The sequence below is a fragment of the Triticum urartu genome, chromosome 5 (assembly GCF_003073215.2).
Source record: "Triticum urartu cultivar G1812 chromosome 5, Tu2.1, whole genome shotgun sequence".
In the NCBI taxonomy this organism is placed as follows: Eukaryota; Viridiplantae; Streptophyta; class Magnoliopsida; order Poales; family Poaceae; genus Triticum; species Triticum urartu.
In genome coordinates this window covers 275215029-275231656 of record NC_053026.1, presented here as the reverse complement: position 1 = coordinate 275231656, position 16628 = coordinate 275215029, and the positions used below count along the sequence as shown (strand labels likewise).

General features: G+C 49.6%; 1 protein-coding gene across 2 annotated transcripts; it reads right to left on the bottom strand.

Moving 5' to 3' along the window:
• Window positions 1-249: 249 nt before the first annotated feature.
• On the bottom strand, window positions 250-14142 carry LOC125508585 (tRNA-uridine aminocarboxypropyltransferase 2). 2 transcript variants are annotated; one of them, XM_048673339.1, is made up of 9 exons: window positions 13285-14142; window positions 2964-3033; window positions 2257-2873; window positions 1919-2170; window positions 1619-1839; window positions 1224-1539; window positions 1043-1144; window positions 803-967; window positions 250-713 (listed from the first exon to the last, which is right to left on the bottom strand). In XM_048673339.1, the coding sequence occupies exon 1, from the start codon at window positions 14132-14134 to the stop codon at window positions 13355-13357; it is 780 nt and encodes a 259-aa protein (XP_048529296.1). In that variant the 5' UTR covers window positions 14135-14142; the 3' UTR covers window positions 250-713; window positions 803-967; window positions 1043-1144; window positions 1224-1539; window positions 1619-1839; window positions 1919-2170; window positions 2257-2873; window positions 2964-3033; window positions 13285-13354. The 2 variants fall into 2 exon arrangements, with proteins under 2 accessions (XP_048529296.1, XP_048529295.1); XM_048673338.1 differs by lacking the exons at window positions 250-713; window positions 803-967; window positions 1043-1144; ... (3 more) ...; window positions 2257-2873; window positions 2964-3033 and adding an exon at window positions 13115-13160.
• Window positions 14143-16628: the final 2486 nt, after the last annotated feature.

The following is a 16628-nucleotide window of genomic DNA, read 5'->3' as shown; positions in this document are numbered from 1 at the left end:
GCAGAGAGCAAACACTTTGTTTGCAAGATACAGCCGCTGCAGCGCCTAGCTTGGAGGCACCACACTGTACAGTGCAACGCCCGGGAGCTAGGCGTTGCACTGTACAGTGTGGCGCCTCCAAGCTAGGCGCTGCAGCGGCTGTAGCTTGTAAATTTGGTCATTTTCAGGTACATTGCATAATTTCCTAGAATAAGCAGTCAAAAACTTGAAGTTCACATTTCAGTCAGAGTTGAACATTATTAAGACAACAAGTGCAACATAGAGGATCAAGTTCAACATTGCTAAGGCGTCAACTCCAAGTTCAACATAACTAAGACATACAAAGAGGATCAAGTTCAACATAGGGCTACCACAACTCCAAGTTTACCGACATAACAACTCCAAGTTCACCGACATTACAAATAAAGGACGATGGTTGGTTCCTAAGAAGAGCTAGTTCCTTGAGCGCTTTTTGGCTGCTCCCCCCTCTTGCTGGCTAACTTCTTCACCTTCCTAGGAAGAGGAACACGCTCCCGCTCCGGCTCCGGTTCCTCCACGTCATCGACATCGTCATCCAAATAGTCATCCAAAGCCGCCATCCGCGAGGTGCCGACCGTCCTTTTGCCTCTTTCGGTGAAGTCTTCAGGTGTGTACTTGTTGATTCCCTTTCTAGGCTTTAGCATGTATGCAGACCTAACCTGGTACGTCCCCAAGGTCATATCATCATCAGCAACCTATGCATCAACAAAAGATATGGAAAGACCGTGTGTGAGGATATAGTTAGCAATGCATCAACAATTAGATATATATGCTCATGCCATACCTCTTGGGTGACCACACCCACATCCTCATCCTCCAAATGATCACCATGGCTCTGGCCCGAAGCGGGATCTGATGGTGTCGCCGACCTAGACCGTTCTGGTGATACATACTCGGGGTCATGACAACCAAAAAGGTTTGATAGCCGCCTTAACTTTTGGCCCTGGCGCTGCAACATGTACAAGTGAATGAGACATCGAACGTAGCAACACATGTTAAGTGCTAGTTTAAAGGAGATGTGAACCTTGATGAATGCTCGAAGTGCACCTTCTCCATCGCTTTTGCCAGCCGGGGTTGTTTCAAGAATAGTCTCGGTCTCATCAACTGCTTTCTTGATCTGGGAACGCTATGAACAGAAATGGTATTAACGTGTTAGGCAAGCGAAGATGTGAATAGTGTGAATGAAAAGCAAAGAGGGCAAATACCACAAAGTTCATCATTGGAGCTGAAGGGATCACTGAGTTGCCTTTCCTGACTAATGCGTTGTACTGGTGTTGGGCTACCTCATCAAAAACAGTGGGTTCTTCCAAAATCTCCTCAGCATACGCCGGCTTGCATACCTCCGCACGGGTACTTGCAAGAAACCATGTGAGATAGTTGTTGAACGCTACAGGGCAGTGCTCATGAAGCTGGACTCCTTTTCCAACCCTAGCTTGCTCCACACTAAGCGCAAACTATACGACATACTTTCTGTGATGCTTGGCCCAATCCTTAATCTTCCGCTGCCTTTTCCTATCCAACCTGCAAGTTAGAAACATAATATTAGTAGCATCGAAACCACCGAGAAGCTGCTAAGTACTCAAGGTTAATTATATCTTACGCGTGTAACAACTTGTCCATGTCCTCCCACTCCGGCGGATGTGCCTGGAACAAACCAAACTGACGGCGCACTCGATGTGGGAGGTGAAGCTCAACCGCCCAGTTGCATATGAGTGGGCACCGCATACGCCAGAGATCCCTATCCCTAGTGCACATCGGATTCAGCCTGAACTCTAAAGGGTTACCAAAACTATCTCCTGTTCCATACGGCTCCCATATCACCTGCAAAATGGGATAGAATGCAAAATTGATATCGACTTGCAATAGAAGCATCATAATCACTTATGCAATGTCAATTCACCTGCTCAGGCGTGATCGCGTCAAGCTCGCTCTGGTACAACTTGTACATGACCGAGGGATCATCTATCGTCTCATTTATCACATCCCACTTGTAAGCCCAAGTGGGTAGCCGTAGTAGGTCGCCTTTGTCGTCCCAATCATCGTACTTCACCTTCTTCGGACGTCCAACCGGCAAACGCTCCCAGCTTCATATGGAAAGTGCGAGCAAACAACCACCAATACCTCCAGATGACCTACAACAGGCTTCGTCCAACTGCACATAAAAGAGAACATGGTTCAATTAAGAGCAAGATCGCATTCATAATGTAGCAATGAAGTGAAAAGGAAACAACTTCATACCTGTCTATACAAGTAAGCCAGTGTCGCCGAACCCCAACTCCAATTGCTATCGAAGACGGTCAACGCCTTCAGCCACATCCATGAAGCATTCTTGCCTGTGCCATCAGCAAACATAGTCCTGGATATCACATACCACATGTAGACACGAGCATATGTCTTGACCGTGTCCTCATCAGCTTCCGGTGGGCAAGTACCAAAGTGCTCAGTAATCCACGTGAAAGTAACACTGACTGCAACTCTTTCCTTCTTGTTTTCTGCTGCTGGTTTCGAGGCTCCGGAGGAACCATACCGATAAGGGCATGCATCTACGCGCGCAACCCATCGGAATCGGTGCTCATACATAGAGGATTCCCATCGATAGGAAGACCGGTGATCATAGCAATATCCTGGAGCGTCACTGTCATCTCCCCGGTCCGTAGATGGAAACTATGTGTCTCCGGCCACCAATGATCAATAAGCGCGGTGAGTGCTGGAGCATTGTTGGGTGGCGTCGACCGTCTGACCATATGAATGAAAGGGAGAAGTCCTGTCTCCCTTACATACGGTGTGTATCGCTCATCATAGAGCATCCACCCAAGGGTGACCCCGTGAGAACGAAGCTTCAAAGGTGCAAGCTCCTACAAACAAACAATTCATAACATTACATATGGGGCATTTGTGTTTGAAATAAATACGAAATTCATAACACAGGCCACTTTCATTATTACCCGCTGCTCCACCGCCATAGCGTACGACCGGTGTTGTTTGTCCCAGTGATCATCGAGAAGCCAAACCATCCTAACAATTTTGAAAGAAAGCTTTCTTGTCAACACGATTATCTTTTGAATACAAATAAACTAAAGTACGCCTACTAGATGCAACCGTACCAATCTATGTATCCAACCATATCAAATCAAACAAAACTAATAAACTAGGATTTCACAAATAACTAGGCCTACTTCATACAAATAACTTTTCCATAAACTATGCCTACTTCATACAAATAACTCTTTCATAAACTAAACTAGAGTTCCACAAATCAAACAAACAAGGGTTGTAATACATGCAAAGTTCTAATACATGCAAGATTCAAATCTAATCTAATCAAACAAGGATTCCCCAAATCTTCAAAATATCATATTTTCTATGGATAGAAAGAAGGGGATCGGAGGAGAGTACCTTCTAGGATGGATTGTGAAGAAATGCACGGACCAAATCGTCGGATCTGAAGGATTTGGGAGAGGGGATTGAGAGGGGGAGAGGAGGAAGTCGCCGGCGCGCCTGTTCTGTAACTGCTGGAACGAATGGGTGGGGTGGGGGAGGGGGAGGGGGAGGGGGCGGCTGGCATCTAAGTCACAGTGCAGCGCCTACGGGCCGGGCGTTGCACATTACATGTGTGGCGCCTAGCTCGGAGGCGTTGCACTACTGGGTGCGGGCCCAAGAGCTGCCACGATGGACAGGCGTGCAACGTCCCAGAACTGGGCGTTGCACCGTATGGTGTGGCGCCTGCGTAGCGGGCGCTACACAAAAAAGTCAGTGCTGTGAAATAGTTTCACGGGCAGTTCATTCCGTGAATTGATTTCATCCCAAAGTCAAAATTATCAAATTTACCCAGCCCTGCCCTGCCGAATTCCAGGAAGATGCAAGACAGGCAAAAAGGGCAGGTAGCTGTAGCCTGTAGGCAGCACTGCATCAGCAGCAGTGTGTCTTCTCGGGTCCTGGGGCCATCGATGCTGGCGGCTCTTGTCATTTTCCTTGGTGGAAAAGGCATCGTTTGTTCTCCCCAAGACCAGCTCGTTGACCTCAGTCTGGGCCTTCGTACTGTGCAACATGCAAGTCAAGCAATAGGATAGGATGCCCCTTCCGAGGGTGCAATTTTGGTTTCTGTGGCTACTCCAATTGTGTTGCTACCAGACCAGGAGCTGCACAACTGAGCTTTGTAATAAAGCTGGGCGTGATTCCTTTTCTCTAAAAACAACTGAAATGAAATACTACTAGTACTATCTGGCATCCATGTTCGCTTACAGAATGTGATCCCTCTACTCTACTACTACTCCCATTCTAAGTATGATGAATCTGATGGGCAGCAGCCCATCTCATCTTAACTACAGGCCATCGAGAGTGGGTCGGAGGATACAATGTGAATCATATCGCAAACAAATCCAGTGCCGAGCAGTCTGTAACAGGCTAACATCTCAAGAAAGGGTGGTGTCTACAGGCCCAAAGGCTCCATCAGTACATAAATACCAAATCAATCTAGCAGCAAAGAATGGACTTTTGACAGCTTTCAGCCGTTCACTGCACAAAATCAAACATTTGACTGTAGCACAGATGTCTCCAGCATTCCCCTCCAGACTGCAACAACGTTTCCTAGTTTCATTGCACAAGCTGCCCAGGAAACCAAGGTGCATTACTGTTGCTGATCAATTTCTCCAACTTGGTTAACCTTTTTCTTTAAATGTGATTATTTATCTATAACAAACTCATTTTTAACATTGCACAACACAGACAGGCACACTAGGTGGTCATCGCATGACATATAAAGTGCTCATCTTGTTATTATTAGCAATTTTCGTCTGAAACTCTGAATAATTACTTTATTTTTATGGAGTAACTAATGGGCAGGAGGCCAAGGTACTAACTTCTCATGTAAGGAACACTTCCTATATAAAATAAGTTCATGCCAAGCCAGCAGTAGTTCCTCTTCCTCTGATGTTAAAGCTCCACACATGTACATATGATCACATTTGCAGATACACTTGGCAATAAAAGCAACCAGCTAACCCTTTTCAATGGAGAAGCCAAATGGGATTCGAATAATAGCAGGCCAAACAACTGTATGTTTACTGCCTTAGTTCCACATAATTCACCTCTGACTGGCTCATTCTTATATTTCTTAATGCGGCGGAAGGAGCAAAACTTCCCAGGATCACATCATGGGGGCTAGGGTGAATGCCCGACGATGCAGAGATGCAATCCATGAAATCAGAGAGAGCGTGCAGTCTGGATAAAGGACAGAGCCATAGCCCCATGGAGATAACTGGTATGTCTAGAAAGATTTATCTTTTCAAAACCCAGCTCTGCCCACTATAACCTGCAGACGCTGGCGCTGACGCTCAAAGCCCTTTGGAGAACTTGCATTCTAGAGTGTAATAGGTTCCTTAGTTATCATTGGTCTTCAGAAGTACCTTTGGGTAGATGATACCTTTCCATGGTAGACCCTTAGGCCTTGTACAATGGGAGGTGCTTAAAGAAATAAACCAGACTTATCTTAAGCACCAGTGCTTATTTGTACATGATAGACGCTTAACTAAACGTCTCTCCTATAGAAATAGGCATCAGTGCTTCAGAAAAACACGGTTTATTTTTCTAAGCATCTCTCTAAGCATCTTCCATTGTACAAGGCCTTAAATATCATCCTTCTTGAGTTCTACTCCCTCCGTTCCTAAATATTTGTCTTTTTTGAGATTTCAAATGGACTACCACATACGGATGTACATAGACATATTTTAGAGTGTAGATTCACTCATTTTGCTCCGTATGTAGTCACTTGTTGAAACCTCTAGAAAGACAAATATTTAGGAATGGAGTAGTTCATGTCTGTCTCCATGAAATCAAATTCCTTCTTGTCAAATATTAAAAAAGAATATAGTGTGATGTATTGGACGTGTAGAGAATGGCAAAAATGTGACATGTGTAATCCCCATGAGATTTAAGGTCCTCAGAAAAGTACACTGAGATAGTCCAAGCAGTGAAAATTTAAGCCTTTAAACCGCTTGGAGCGGTTCACTATCTCAAAAAAAAAAGCCTTTAAGGTGGACAAGAAGAACTTGGATACTAATGCAAGCCGAATGAGAGCAAACTAATGAGGTTTGATGATCTCTACTGATTTGTGAATTGCATAGAAGAACACTAAGCCTGCGAAGAAGGTGTTTATGTGCACTCATGAGGGTTAATCTACTTACTTAGATTTTACGGTCAACAATTACATGCTTTCTGAGGTAAAGATGGCATGGCACCGAGTGAACAAAAATGCAGGCCTCTAGCACAGTTTCTCAATTACTGAACAGGGCACATCATTGTGTTTTTATTGCCAAGCTTGGTCTTAGCCAGTTTGATAGGGTGTGTTTGGTTCAGGTCATCAACTGGAATATAATGGGTCCGTCCCGTTCCCAGGGGTGATTCTCGCGTTTGGTTGGGTCGAAGAACCGGAACCAAGTCATTCCCTGGAATGGCATATTCGCCCCAGATGCGGAACCCGCTGGTATCTCCAAATCGGAGGAACCACACGGAACGCCTCACGTCTTCCCTTCTCCCCCAACTCTGCCCTCTCTCCCTCGACCAAACCATGCCCCGGCCTCGACCCTTCGCTCATGTCTCACCGCCGGCACACTCCTGTCCCTCGTGTCTCCCCGTTGAAAGGACGACCTGGTCGCTGCGGCGGGATCCTGGGGTCTGACAGGGAAGAGGTGGAGCAGCGGCGGGCGTCCGATCTGACAGACAGAGCCGCACAGTGGCGGCCGATCCGACAACGGAGCAGCGGCGGCGGCGGCCGATCTCGGAGGCAGAGCAGCGCCCGCGACTCCCACTACCTCCTGCTCCACGCGGCCTCCCGGCACCGCCTCCACATGGGCACCATCGTCCATCAGCTCTGCTCGGCTTTCCCTGCCGCCGCCGTCCCTGGGCTACGTGCTACAGATGGGCAATCAGCGGCAGTAACGACCATTTTATTTGCTAGCTTCTCGTAATCACAGCAAGCTCTAATGGGAAGAGAATTATGTTCTGCCCCTTGCTAGCTTCCTTTTCCTAATCACGGTGATAAGGTACTGGTAGATACTCTCTCGATTACTAGCGGCAATCTCTTGCGGATACAAGTTAGGTGGCGATTACATGAACGATACAAGAATTTGGGTGGCTAGGGTGCGTCGCGAGACGGGAAGAGGAAGGGGGAAGAGCCGGCCGCCGTTGCCGTGATCCTCTGGATACCGAACCATTGCGTTGCTGTCTCCTTTAGTATCGATGTGGTGGGCTTCACTTGAACCATTCTGGGCCGCAGGTCCTGCAGCTGGGCTTCCGGGTTCGAGCCGCGCGTGGGGCGGCTTGTGGCTGGTTGGTGTCGCTATCTTGTGGGGCGCACCTGTCAGGGGCGCTGACATCCCCCGCTTCTTGAGACGAGGCTTGTCCCCAAGCCTCCGCAAAGGGAAACCTTGCCTGTAGACTTGCCTTGTCCTCCCACGTTGATCCTAGCGCGTCGGAGTTGGACCAGTGCACTCGCACCTGTTCGCACATCTTGCCCTTCTGCTGTTTCCATCTCGTCTGTAGTATGGCCACCGAAACCGCAAGTTCATCAGAGCATTGAGGAAGACAAGGTTCAGCCGTCATACCCGGGTTCAGAGCGCGTCGAAGCAGTGAGACATGGAAAACCGGATGAATTGTTGCACTGGCAGGAAGTTGTAACTTGTAGGCCACCTCATTGATCTTGCTCACGATTGGAAATGGTCCGTAGAACTTGTAAGACAGCTTGTGGTTTGCCCTTGATGCCACCGAAGTCTGGATGTATGGTTGGAGTTTCAGGTATACCTGGTCCCCCAGTTTGAATGACCTGAACGATCTTTTCTTGTCCGCTTGGTTCTTCATGAGTTGGCGCGCTCTATTCAGATGTTGTTGCAGCAGTTCTTGAACTGTGTCCCTCTCCTCGATCCATGAGTTCAGCGCTGGTACCGCTGTGGTGTTTGCAGCCGAGATGCCCCAGTGCTTAGGTTCATAGCCAAACATTGCCTTGAATGGTGTCATCCCAATCGCCGAATGGTGAGCATTGTTGTACCAAAACTGGGCTAAGGGAATCCAGAAGCTCCAGCGTCGTGGACACGCCTGAGTGAAGCATCTCAGGAACGTCTCGACACACTGGTTGACTCGTTCCGTCTGTCCGTCTGTTTGTGGGTGATTGGCCGTGCTGAGGCGTAGTTGAGTGCCTGCTGATTTGAACAGTTCCTGCCAGAAATGGCTTGTGAAAACTGGGTCGCGATCTGACACGATAGCTCCGGGGAGGCCGTGAATCTTGTACACCTGCTGCATGTATAGTTGTGCCACGGATGCTGCTGTATACGGGTGCGCTTGTCGACGATTACGAGTAGGCAGTTGAACCTGCTCGATTGCGGTAGCCCGTCCACGAAGTCCATGGATATCATCTCCCAGGGCTGCGTTGGGATTGGAAGGGGGGCTAACAATCCCGGGGATGCTGCTCTATCCGGCTTTGCTTGCTGGCATACTGGGCAGCACTGCACATAGTTCTTGATCTGTTCCTTCATCTTGGGCCACGCAAAGAGGCGGCGAATGCGCCGATAGGTGACGGGAAAACCTGAGTGTCCGCCCACCGGGCTGTCGTGGAAGGCTCGCATGATCTGTTGCTGAATTTGAGTCCCTCCGCCTAGCCATATCCTTCCTCTGAAACGCAAAATACCCTGCTGCAACTGGAACCTGCCCTTGGGATCTTCTCGCACTCCCAACTGCTCTAACAGCTTCTGGGCGTGTGGGTTGTTGTTGTAGCTGCTAACAACATCTTCCAGCCACCTGGGTTGGCAGGAGGAGACCATTGACAGTGTCATCGTTGGATTAGCTCGAGACAGGGCATCTGCCCCGTTGTTCTCTGTTCCTTTCTTGTACCTGATTCTGTATCTCAGCCCCAGAAGCTTTGCAAATGCTTTCTGCTGCCATGGAGTGGTGAGCCGTTGTTCTTCTAGGTGTGTCAAGCTCTTTTGATCCGTATAGATGTTGAACTCCGCATGCTGCAAGTACGGGCGCCACTGGTCCACAGCCACAATGATGGCTAGGTATTCCTTTTCATACGTCGACAATCCTTGGTAGCGTGGACTGAGTGCCTTGCCCATGAACGCAATTGGGTGCCCTTTCTGCTGCAGAATTGCTCCGATTCCCTTATCACTTGCGTCTGTTTCCACTGTGAATGGCTGCTCAAAATTGGGCAGAGCGAGGACAGGTGCTGTTGTCAAGTGCTGTTTCAGAACTTGGAATGTTGTTTCTGTTGTTGATGTCCACATGAAGGGAACGCCTTTCTTCAGTAGGTGGAAGAGAGGCTTGGCAATGATCCCGAAGTTACGGACGAATCGACGATAATAGCCTGCCAGTCCCAAAAAGCTACGGACACCTTTGACGTCCTGGGGAGCAGTCCAGTTGGTTACTGCCGCGATCTTGGTCGGGTCGGTTGCCACCCCTTGTGCGCTGATGACATGCCCCAGGTATGATATTTTGCTCTGTCCAAAGGCACACTTGCTACGTTTCACTCTCCACTGATCCTTGCGAAGGAGTTCCAGCACCTGTTTAACATGTGTCACGTGCTCTTCCAGTGTAGCGCTGAAGATCAGGATATCATCGAAGAAGTATATCACGCAGACCCTGACCACAGGCTTGAGTGTGCCGTGGATTGCCCCCAGGAATGTGGGTGGGGCACCGGTGAGGCCGAACGAAACCACGCGAAACTCAAAGTGGCCCTGGTGCGTTGAGAAAGCTATCTTGTGCTCCTCTCCTGGCGCGAGGCGTGTTTGATGATAGCCTGCGCGGAGATCCAGCTTGGAGAACCACGCTGCTCCATGCAGTTCGTCGAGCAGCTCTTCAATGACGGGAACTGGGTACTTACTGGGGACTGTGATGGCATTCAGTTGCCTGTAGTCAATGCAAAACCGCCAAGTACCGTCCTTCTTCTTAACCAGGATGACAGGTGACGAGAATGGACTGTTGTTGCGCTGTATGACCCCTGATTTGAGCAGAGCTTCGACTTGTGCTTTGATCTCTGTTTTCTGTGCTGGTTTGTACCTGTACTGTCTGACGTTGACTGGCTGTGCCCCCGGAATGAGTGGGATGCGGTGGTCGCACGCTCGTCGAGGAGGCAAACCCACCGGCTCCTCGAACACATCCGGGAACTGGTCGACCACACTCTGGATGCAAGATGGAGTTGGTTCGAGCTCTTCTGCCTGCGGTGCGACCACGCACAGGTGAATGACATGCGTGATCGCGCCCTTGTTGCATAGGCTCTGAAGCTGGATGTTGTTGATCTCCTGGCAACTTGTCGAAGCAGCGTCATGGTCCATGAGTCGTAGCGGCCCCGCTGGAGTAGGTATTTCCAGGAAGCGGGCGCGCAATCGACCGTCATTGGGCTATGCTCCTCGAGCCAGTCCATGCCCAGGATGACGTCATATGTGCCCAGGGCAAGCACCTTCAGATCTGTGTAGAACTCATGGCCTTGGGCGTACCAGGCGCACGCGGTGGCCACTTGCGTACACAGTAGCTCGCCGCCGTCTGCCACACGGACGCGGCCTGGCTTGGGGAGGGGGTGCACGCCCTTCAGTTGCGCTGCCAGTTGTTCATTGACGAACGAGTTTGAGCTGCCCGAGTCCACCAGCATGAGCACCTCTCTTCCTTGCAGCCATGCTCGAAGCTGAAACGCCTTGGCCGATACCCCTCCTGTCACTGCTGATAGGGAAATCGCCATTGCCACCTCGCTGGTGCCCTCCTCTGTGATCTGTGTGTCGATGCCGTTGTCGAGGCCGAACATATCGAGGAGTTCCTCGACAACATGCAGCTGCACCGTGGTGGGACACACGTGGTCATGCCTCCACCGTTCGCCGCACTTGAAACACAGTCCGCGGGCGCGCCGGTAGTCACGTAGAGTCTTGAGCTTGGACTGATCGGCGCGGGCGGCGTCCGTGCCGCGGCGATCTCCCGCTGGCGTTGGTGGTACCGCTCGCACTAGAGGAGGAGGCAGGGGCAGGGGATTGCCCTGTCTTGGCGCCTGCTCAGGTGGTCGAGGTAGTGAGCCAAACGATCCTTCCATCACCTCTTCTTGGAGCAGCGCCAGAGCGCAGGCCGTATCCAAGTCCGGCGGCCGCTGCACTAGCACCACCGCTCTGATGTCCTTCCGTAGCCCCTCGACAAAACGAGTCAGAAAATAGAACGGATGAATTGTGTCAGAGTAGGAAGCCAAATGATTGATAATCAACTCGAACTGCTCAATGTAATGCGCCACTGAAGCTGTTTGTCGAACAGAATAGAACTGCCTGATCAAGGTTTGATGCCTATCGCGACCAAAACGTGTACACAGCAGGGCAGTAAACTGTTCCCAATCGAACTCCGCTAAACGCTTCTGAACCGACTGTAGCCATACAGCAGCTGAGCCAGAGAAGTTCAGGGCCGCCATGGGAACCCAAAACGACGGTAGTATACTGAACATCTGAAAGTATTGTTCGCACATCGTTTTCCACAAGCTTGGGTTGTCGCCCGTGAACTGTGGGAAGGTGATGGACGGGTGGGACTGCCCTAAACCTGCTAGCAGCTGACTTGCATGTGCGAACGGCGACAAAGGGGACAGAGACGTGGTCAGAGAGGATGACGGACCTGTTGCCGGGGGTGGCGGCGGCGTCTGAAAGGACGCCGCCACGTTCCCTCGTGGCAAGTTGAACACGCCGTGGCCGCTTGGCCCTTGAAGCTCGGTGCCCGCGCCGCCACCGGCCCCCGGAAGGACGCCGGTCGTCGCAGAAGGGCCCTGCTTCTGGATCATCCCTTGAGGCTCTTCACCCGCCCTGCCTGCGGGCGGCTGCGCCATCTGGAGCGCCGCCACCGCGTCGCCGAGATCGGCCACCCGCTTCTCCAGATCTGGACGCCAGTGAGCCAGATCGTCGACCTTGGCGGTGGAGACTTGGATCTCCGCGATGGCCTTGTTCTGGGCCTTGAGGGTGTTGTCGAGGCGGTCGAGGAAGGCTTCGATCGCCGGATCCATGGCTACCAAGTGCATACGCGCTTGCCTGAGGCCTCTGGTCTCGATTAGCTGCGCCAGAGTGGAGCGGTGGCGGGGAATTTACTGGTCTCTGATACCAGATGATAAGGTACTGGTAGATACTCTCTCGATTACTAGCGGCAATCTCTTGCGGATACAAGTTAGGTGGCGATTACATGAACGATACAAGAATTTGGGTGGCTAGGGTGCGTCGCGAGACGGGAAGAGGAAGGGGGAAGAGCCGGCCGCCGTTGCCGTGATCCTCTGGATACCGAACCATTGCGTTGCTGTCTCCTTTAGTATCGATGCGGTGGGCTTCACTTGGACCATTCTGGGCCGCAGGTCCTGCAGCTGGGCTTCCGGGTTCGAGCCGCGCCTGGGGCGGCTTGTGGCTGGTTGGTGTCGCTGTCTTGTGGGGCGCACCTGTCAGGGGCGCTGACATACGGCAAGCTCAATTTTGAGTAAATGACTTGTATTTTGACAGATCTTTTGACCTTATATGGGTTGATGCCTTGTATTTGACATGAATATAGATGGATGCCTTATATTTTGGTAGACTTTTAACATGTAGATGAGTGAATAAATAGTATTTTCCTTGGCAATTATTTATTATGTGTCAAAAATATGAAGACTAGTGACAATTGTGCATATATATGTGAGAAAAAAACATCATTATTTTTATGCAAAAGGTGAGATGAACAAAAATGCATTCCATTCCATATATCTAACCAAACACTAAAATGGAACCGTTCCATTTCACCTATTTGTCCAAACCAAACATAGGAACGGAACCAACCCATTCTAGTGGAATGGAACCATGACATTACATTCTACTTCGTTCCCCAACCAAACACACCCAGTAAATGCTCTTTAGGTACCATTAGTTTCTCATAGCAGCAGTACTAATATCGATCGTGCAGTGTGCTGGTATCATCAATCTGTGTAGTTTACTCAGTGGAATGATACTTCTTCGGCGACAGTACAATGAGAATTAAATGGTGTTCTATTCACTAGGTCATGATACTTCAACTAAGGAACAATTGAAACTTCCTGGATTAGGGGGAACACACAAAAGGATCATTCTCCAATCTACCATAGACGTCTTGGCATATGCTGTTGCAGCAGAGTTCTGTGCCAAAACCTTCAAAATCAAATAACAGAACTCACTTCAATTTTCTTACATCTAGTCAGTGGTCAAAACAACCAACAATGCAAAGCTAAGTAAATAAACTACCAGCTCTGTGCTAGAAAAAAGGAGATCAGACCTTGGTGATTGACAGTGATGGCCTTTGAACAACAGAGGAACGCAAATCCGCAGAAATTCAATCACAACAATCAGGCATTCCTCTTCATCTCCTCCTCCCTCTTGATATCTTTCTTCTTTCTCATCTTCACTCTCGGCTTCATGGTACGGTGCTGCAAATGCTCAGACTGGAAGGCCACCATCGCCCTGAGAACCCTGACCATCGTCTCCTCGATCTCCGCACCGCTTCCCTCCGGCTCAAGCAGCCGCAGCGCCCTTGCGACTGCCTCCATTGTGCTGACGCACCCCTTATGCGGCTCCTTCTTCACCACGAGCTCCGACTCGAACATGCTGTCCCCGTCCACGCCGCTGTCTACGGGCAGGGAGACGGGGATGGCGAACGAGGAGAGGAACGGGAGGCTGGCGGCGTGCATCTCCTTGGCCTGCTTCCAGGTGCCATCGAGGATGAGGAGGATGGGGTTGGAGCGCGCGGAGGGAGGCGTGGAGCGGCACCAGGAGGCGAGGTCGGAGGCGGCGGGTGATGGGAAGAGGAGGAGGACGGGGTTCGGGGAGGGAGGGGGGATGAGTGGGGTGGAGGAGGGGCGGAGGCGCCGTCCGGGGAGGAGGTGGAGGTTGGCGAGGCAGCGGGCGAGGAGGGGGAGGGTGGAGAGCGGGTTGCGGTGGAGGGCGTGGGGGTGGTGGAGGACGACGACGGTGGTGGATGTGTGGAGCGGGGAGCGGGGAATGTGCGGGCAGAGGCAGACGCGGGACGGGCGCCCGCAGCCGGCGTGGCAGATGGCGCGGCCAGGTGGTGTCGGTGTGTCGCCGCCATCGTCGTCGGAGGCGAAGGAGAGTGGGAAGTCCAAGTCCATCTTGTGACTTTTTTCTTTCCTAAGGAGAGAAAAGTCCGTATTATAACCATGAACTAATCTTTCGATTTAAAATTCAACCCTCAACTGACTGTTTACACCCTTAAGCCTCCTTTGGTTTAGAGGAATTTCATAAAAATTCTAGAGGATAGGATTTTTATAGAATTTTTTTTTTAGAACCCTTTGGTTTATAAGAATGGATTCCTATTCCTACATAGGATTGGTTCCTATCATTCACATTTCATAGGAAAATAAAAATAAGACTAGACTCAATGGAAAAATTTCTTTGGTGTCAACCAAATGGCATCTTGTTTCCTATTTCTACTCATAGGATTTGAGATACATGTCATCTCATTTCCTACAAGATTTCTATTCTTACGATAATCCTATCCTATGAACCAAAAGAGTAACGTTTCACTAGGTTACCCTCCGCTGGTTTTACCTTGTTTTGACTGTAATGAGATGTATTGACTCTGTTGACTGCTCACAAGGCAACACCATGTCAACTTTGACCTCTCCTCACATATGAGATCCATTCAGTAAATAAATAAGGACATGGCCCGCGGGCGCACGGGCGCTCGATCGCAGCCCCGAGCGTTCTCCCAGAAAAGGAAGAAGCCGCTCGCGCGCGCGATCAGACAGCCAGAAACGGAAAGCAGCCCCGCGTGCGAATCCAAGCCCGTGCGAATCACGGGTGGATCGTGCGCGCCCCGATCACACCTGGTCCACCCCTGGCCCCCGCTTTCTCGTACCCGTCGTCCCAGGCTTCGGTTCCCCCACCCCCTCCCTGCACCCCCGCCCACGCTTCCCCTTGCGGATGCCTCACGCACCCCCTCCTCCTTTTCCTTGAAGGACAAGCCCACGCACGGGTCCCCTTCTTCCTCCTTGCTCCTGCCTTTCCTCCTCTAAACAAGATCTGCCCCATCTATGGCGTCTTGAAGAACAAAGCCGACCAGGAACACCTCCTTCCTCCTCCTTGCTCCATAAATCAGATCCAGAGAGAGAAAAACCAGACCTACCTGCCCCTAAAAAGGTAAGCACCACCTCCACCCGACTCCTCTCTCTTCCCTACTCAACCACCCCTGCCCTTCCCTGCTTGAACATCAACTAGTCCAATTTTCAGTTCGTTCTTTTGATCTGGTGAAAAAAGCAACTATAGTGGCGACAACAGTACGCATCTTGAGCAACTATTATGATACAAAAAAGCAACACCAGTACAAAAATAAAGCAACTCTAGTGGGAAAGAAAATGCAGGACCATTGCGTTTTGCAGGTGCATTGCAACACGAAAACATAATTTCTCTATATTGTATGCATTGAAACCTGCTTGGCTTTCTTTCCTATCCTATTATAAGGTGCTTGGGGTTCATGAGCAACCCTGATCAGAAAAAGTAACCTGACAACTCGAACAATTAACTGAAGCAACTATGTTCATTTTTGAAGCAACTCTGGTAAAAAAAAGAGCTGTCCAACCGTAGCTGTTCAGAAACTCTAGAGTTGCCTCTACCAGATGTGAGAACATGTCAACTCTAGTACTAAAACACATGCAACTTCCCTGTGCATTAATGCATGAACTATCAAGAACATAAAAACTCAAGTTATAGACAGGGGTAGAAAGTATTAACTTGCATGTGTTAACACATAGCTTTTGCTATATCAGTATGGTTCTCGCTAAAAAGAAGACACAAACGACAAACGCACAAAACAAAGGTCGCGTCATAAAAACAGATTCGAACAATCCCACACTAAGATACTTTGCTACATTCCATATGGTCTCACTAAGAAATAAAAAAGACATAAACTACACCAAATGATAGGCCTCCTGCTCCTGGTAAGCTCTCCGTCAGATATGCACATTGGTTGTTTCTTTCCCATCATCAAAAGTTGTAATCTGCTGCTGAAAAAAGGCACAAATGAATCAGCGCATGTCGTGTAAAAACAAATCTTTGCTGTTGTATATGTGTGTCATACTGGTAGAAACATAACACATATAAGAAAACAAGAAGAAACAAGAAACTTTTGAGGAAAAAGAAGATATGAATTGCCTCTGTTTAACTTTATAGTTGCCCAAACAAGTGTTTATAGTTGCTCCTTTATATTCTACAACTAGTTTGTTCATAAAGGTCATGTATGCTTTTGTGGTGGGCTAACACACAATTTGTTGCAGGTTGATTGTTCATGATGATTGATCTGAATGAACCACCGCTTGACGTAGAGTCCATCAACATTTGAGTCGAGTTGGGTGCACCCTTCTTGCATGCAGGGGGTGAACAGGAACATCAACAATTGGAGGAGGAGGTTGGTGAGTCTCCTGACCCCAATGTTGGCTCTAACACTACTCATGTTCCGGACAATCATGTTGCCGCTCCCCCACCTATGGTTGCTCCTGCTAATGCTTTAGTTCATGAGGCACATGAGTTGGAAGATGAAGAAGTTGGATCACAGCCACAACAACCTTATGTTGGCATGCGCTTCGACACATTAGAGGATGCGAGGGA